This window comes from Apostichopus japonicus, chromosome 15 (genome assembly GCF_037975245.1).
Source record: "Apostichopus japonicus isolate 1M-3 chromosome 15, ASM3797524v1, whole genome shotgun sequence".
Taxonomy (NCBI): Eukaryota; Metazoa; Echinodermata; class Holothuroidea; order Aspidochirotida; family Stichopodidae; genus Apostichopus; species Apostichopus japonicus.
In genome coordinates, this window is record NC_092575.1 from 22102253 (window position 1) to 22108252 (window position 6000).

Sequence of the window (6000 nt, forward strand, 5' to 3'; positions counted from 1 at the left end):
TAGCGCTGCCATGGGCGTCAGCAGGTTTCAGAAAGTGGGGTGGACACTATACTATCTAAGCGGAGCGCCACCATTGGTTGGCGCGTAGCGTACCAGAAAATTTTGGGTACATAAGACCCCCTAGATCGCAGGAGACGGCCTTCCTGAGTCGTTTTTAGTTACATCAGAACCAGATCTGTGAGGAGAAATTTTGTCTCACAAAACTAAATTCCGACAGAAAGTACTGGTAGAAAGATGCCGTTCTGACACCAAGGGAAACGAATTACACAGCGTCCATCTCAAACGAAATATTTTCGGTAGTTTGGTATCATATAATACCCTGCATACAGGCAGAATACTGTCTGCAGGGCCTAAAATATATGATATTACCTTCCTGGTGGGGTCTTCGACTTGTTTTCAAGTTGAAATGCGTCGTTTTCTCTGATTCACAGTGTAGGGCAAGGGGAATTCCATTTCTGGCGAGAAGGGGTGCTTCCACAAAACACTCTAAAACATCGTTCAAACATCGCACAAACTTTTATCAGAGGTCTCGGACGAAGCGGGGAGGGTGAATATCGGAGGAAGGGGGATAAAGGGCCAAGCACTGTTCTAATTTCCAGTGCAATTTATTGATCATGATTCTTAAGTTAGATTCTACTTGAATCAGCTCAGCAATTGTGATAGAAAATCGCGCATATGCATGTGATTTTTTTAATAACTGCTCTGAAAAGTGGGGGGGACAAATGATATGATATCCCCTCCACTTTTGAAAGTGGGGGGGACATGTCCCCCCCGTCCCCCACCTGTTGACGCCCATGAGCGCTGCGTTGTAAGGCGGTGCTGCCATGCAGAATACTCTCTCATTCGACGAGAGTTCCCTGATCCTCTTTACAATGGCTGTAGGAATGTGTTTGGTGATGGTGGGTGGGTGGTTAGATTTGACATGTATGTATAGCCGCTCATCGTTGGGCTTCCTATATGGTTTGTGGGTTCCAGATTCTAGGTCCAGGGTTGTGTCAAGGAAGTTAGTCGACTTTAGGTTCGTCTTGGCCGTGATGTTAAGTCCGTGTGCCTGGAAAATCTTGACTAGCTCTTTGCGGGTGCGGTCTGCCTGTCTGCCAGAGTAACCTCGCATGACGGCAAGGCCGTCATCTCTGTAAAGACCGACGCTGGCCACCTCTAGCTCCGCTTCTAGTTGGTGTAGTATGTGAAGGCCTACCAACTCACATATTTCTGCGCCGTCGTAGGCCCCCATCGTTACGCCAAATACCTTTGTGGTGTCTCTCTTCACCCAGGGCTTGCCATCATGGTCGTGCAGTACTGATCTTCTCGCATGAATTATTGTTTCGTGGTCAATTTTGCGGATGGGGCTGTACTTCTTGGCCCAGGCTAGAGATTTGTTGAGGAGATCTTCAGTGATTGAGGGGTAGAAGTCCACTATGTCGAAAACAAGGAATGATAACCTGTTCTTTTCTGGGAGCTCGGTGAACCATTTGAGGACAGATGAGGTGTTTCTCCATTGGTTCAATTCTGTTTTACGTCGGATGTCGGTATTTACCCTGTCAAGGATTTTCTTGCTTGCTCTCCCTATTTCGGCTTTCGTGGGGTTGATGAGTCTATTATGTGATATTCTAGCTCTGCCTTGGCATAGAGCACTCTTTGTGAATATTGGCCACCATTATATGTAATATATATATATATATATATATATATATATATATATATATATATATATATATATATATATATATATATTGTTACAGGCCCCTAAGTAATCTCAATAATTTGTATGATTTTGCAACAAATAGTTGTATTATAAATCAATATCATAGAATATTATATATTAATCCAAGAATCATAGTATAGAACTGCCTGGTGTGTGTGTGTGCATATCTGCTGTGTGCAGAATATTTGGAAAAGTTGAGAAGCTTCTAGAAGAGTTAGAACATTTGAGAACAATGTAGAACATCTCAACAAGGTACACACTGGAACATGCTAGAATATTGGAGTGCTGCCAAGGGGACATCCCCTGTGCTATTTTTAGAACACTAGGTGAGGATTTCCTGGAAAGGTGAAGTGACCTTTTGGGTTGGTTGAACTGAGCTGGAGCTACTGTAAGATGCTTCTAGAATGGATGGACATTTCAAGATCTTTCTGGACTTGTGAAAAGGCTATATAAGCACCTGATAATTTGAGATCGAGAGTTTTAACCATCTTGGCTCCAGGAGTTTAATAACCTCTCGCTCAAGTGAATCCTACAATTCCAGTGTGAGTAAATACTCACTTAGTTTGACAGTAAAGTTATAGCTGTCTTTTTTTTAGTGGATTTGCTAAAAATATACCGGCTTCGAAGTCGCCCATCGTTGTGTAGCCGTCTTCGGTTCTGTGCCAGTCAGCAATAATTATTGTGGCCTCTGAGTTACCCAAGGACAGGAATCCAAGGATAAACAAGCTGCAAGCACAACTTGGACATTCATTAGTAGTCGACCTCCGAAGTGGAAGTCATCAAGTTGGGAGCTGGATTTCTTCGATATTGGACATTCGTCTGTCTACAAGTTTCGCTGGAATATTCGCCAGGACTTTTTGTCACTGCGCTCGCGTCGCGGCACACACCAGGTCGTGAGTAAATTATAGTATAACTTATTAAATCTGTTTTAGTGTAAACTGCTTAGATATTGATAAATGAACTTTGTTTGATTTTAACTACCTTGAACACACAATTAAATAAATACTTATTGTTATATTTAAAGTTAAATTTTACAGTGTGCTGTTTAGTCATTTGAGTTGTGAACCCAAGGGGAGGTGTATTCTGGCCTTGATCGAGTTGATCGTAACAATATATATATATATATATATATATATATATATATATATATATATATATATATATATATATATATATATATATATATATATATATATATATATATATATATATATATATATATATATATATATATATATATATATATATATATATATATATATATATATATATATATATATATATATATATATATATATATATATATATATATATATATATATATATATATATATATATATATATATATATATATATATATATATATATATATATATATATATATGCATTTATGTATGTTATACAATATAATGACATTAACGATGACGATTTGGTGCAATGTTCTTATTTATTTAATTCGTTAAATATGAATATTTATCTTCAAGGTTTGGAAGTTTTTTACTTTGTTGTTATGCATGCAGTTTTCCGAAAAAAACCTCACGATTTTACAGCTAAGATTTTGTTCGTTCTTTTATACTTGAAGGACTGACACCAACCAATGGTAACACACCTAGCAGCTCACAGGAAGCTCAAAGCGACAGCACTACAGACGTGCCTCCCTCCACTTCAGAGACTATTGAAAACGCACCTCGTAAATATTATTTTCTCAGCCCTTTTTAAAATTGTACTTATATAGCTTAATAACAATATAAGAACAAAAACACCTTTAGCATGACAGAATAGCTTGAAACAACCATACACTTAGAAAATGAAAGAAGAAAAATAATGTCTTAATGAATCATTTTACAACAGAATTAACAAGAAAGTAGTGTGTCCAGTCTAAAAATCACGCCAGTGTTCGATAGCATGTATAAATAATAACTTACAGACACCTTTCATAATTCTCCTCTTTCTGACCTCGAATGACATTTGGTGTTCTCACTACGATCCTTAATATGTGTACATTGGTGAAGATCACACATTCGACAGTATAACATATCACAACAGACATATTAATAACTAAATATGATGATCTTTATGACGATAACGATGATAATTTGGTACAATGTTCTTATTTTATTTTGTTAAATTTGAATATTTATCTTCAAGGTTGCAACTCTTTAATTGTTGCTGGAAAAGAACTATTCTATGGCAAAGAATGCATGTGGAGAAATTGGAGGGAAAATGTTCGGTTATGAGCATGTGCAGTCCAATGAAAAAGCAGAGGTAAGCACGGATGATTTATGTGGCGATACATTAAAACCAATATCCTGCCTCTGTTATTGTTTTGATTATCATTATGACTGGCTGAACTAGGTGTGCTTACATGGGATTGGTAAAAGAGAGGGAGAAGGGATTGGTGCCAATGAAACTACACAGAGTGTCTTGGAATCTTCTGTAAAGTTCAAATATATGTAGACTTTCACTGAAACAAACAAGTTCTTGATAGCCTGTAACTAGTATCTCCACCTCTTATAGTTTGCCGATATTAATATATAAACAACTTAATATGTCAGAGATTTCAAAGACATTATTAGATCTTAGGGTATCAATTTAACATATATTATATCTACCATATATATATTTTTTATATTACTATTAGTTAAAGACACACATCTGTTTCTCGTCAGTGTAATATCAGTAACTTGTGATTGTAGTTTAACCGATATTTTATTCTTTCATCAGGAGACATTCAGGGAGCTGATGAGTCCACATGCAGAATCTTCTTCCTGCTATTATGTGTGGGTTGATATTATTCGAAAAGATGATAATCAATTTGAATGGAGTGGCGGTCCAGACTTTGTCGATAGTGATAGGTATGTATCAGGCTAGCCTAAATCTCAATCCGTTTTTGTGTTCCATACCAAAGATTGCTCAGCCTAAATCCCATTGTTCAATATTAATATGTATAGTCTAAGTAGGTATGGCCTACCGCGATATTATTACCACCAGGTACATGTTTTTACGAAGGCATCATCATTTTTGCACGTACCATGTTTTGACAGCTACAGCGGACAAAATGTATCAGGCTAGTTCGTTGATTTTCAATTTAACATGAAAGAATTGTCCTGCTGGAAATGTATTTTATGAACAACATATTCTAACCAACCTGATGAAGTTTATGGAACGCCAAACGGACAACACCGAGGACGACAAAACGAACGCTAATAGGTTACAGGATGCATAACAAATAATTAAAATTATACACTATAATAAAAATGTAAAAGCTGATTTTCATTGTTTTGGCAGAGTAGAAGATCATTTCCTATTGTCCGGTAGCAGCAGTGTGTTAATTTTACAGTCGAAAATAGAGGGAACCTGTAACGACGTGTATAACGATTGTAGTCATTTACTGCAAACCATCTTCATCATCTCCATCTTTCATCAATTTGAAAGGAGTATTCTATTTGAACAGTTGTTGCTTTTGTTATTTCTGCAGTTGGTGGCGTAATAATCAACCTAATAACTATGGAAACTCGCAGAAGTGTGTGGCAAGTAAACGAAATGACAACTGGAAGCTTCATGACAAAAATTGTACCAGAGACTTTTGTACTATGTGCATGGATGCATGGTGCAACTCCGACTAATCTAATTATACTGATCAATTTAAAATTACATTGGACTATTCAAAATTTTCCCTTTCTGCAATAAATGAAGATATCTTCATCTGTACGTGTGTATACACAGTTCTATTGGTATATAACATGGTCAATGATGTCATTAAATTAACATGTTATGATCAAATAACAATCATTTCATATTAAAGTTAATTTCTCCCCCGTTTTTTTGTTTGGACGTAGACCTATTGAAAAAGCTGCTATTTATCGATGTTCTATTTTTGTGCTCTCTTGTACTCTTGAAACACAATCTCATATGCGATTATCTTGACAAACGGAAGAAATAAATATTAGTCACAAAGTTACAGTTGTAGTCTGTTTCAATGGGGAGGGGGGTGGGAGGGAGGAAGGGAGGGACAAGCCTTATCGCAAAGATCCTGCAGGATGGCGTGTATATAAAGCAGACTAATATGGGTAAAACTCTAAAAGGTGTAAAGTAGCTAAGCAAATTATTCAGAATGAAAAAAACATAAAAAAGCAACCAACAACCAGGAAGGGAATAAATAATAGTTTTTGTTTTCCTACACACGAATATTGCTGTTACGGCTTAACTATAATCACTAATTTCTAAATTTTCAATTGAGTGTACCTAAAGATGGGTAGAGAAGGAAGTAGTGAGCTTATGAGGGAAACACCTTA

At 36.6% G+C, this 6000-nt stretch overlaps 1 protein-coding gene across 2 annotated transcripts in view; it reads left to right on the forward strand.

The window, feature by feature from the left end:
* Window positions 1-5684, forward strand: part of LOC139981204 (uncharacterized) — a 28582-nt gene extending 22898 nt beyond the window's left edge. Inside the window, exons 1-5 of one of the 2 annotated variants that reach the window (XM_071993411.1) lie at window positions 1845-2598; window positions 3288-3395; window positions 3854-3970; window positions 4430-4560; window positions 5184-5684. In XM_071993411.1, coding sequence (XP_071849512.1) covers window positions 3893-3970; window positions 4430-4560; window positions 5184-5331 — 357 coding nt within the window. In that variant the 5' untranslated portion in view covers window positions 1845-2598; window positions 3288-3395; window positions 3854-3892 and the 3' untranslated portion in view covers window positions 5332-5684. Of the gene's footprint in view, window positions 1-1844; window positions 2599-3287; window positions 3396-3853; window positions 3971-4429; window positions 4561-5183 lie in introns of those variants that run through there. The other variant, XM_071993412.1, reaches the window with a different exon arrangement.
* Window positions 5685-6000: the final 316 nt, after the last annotated feature.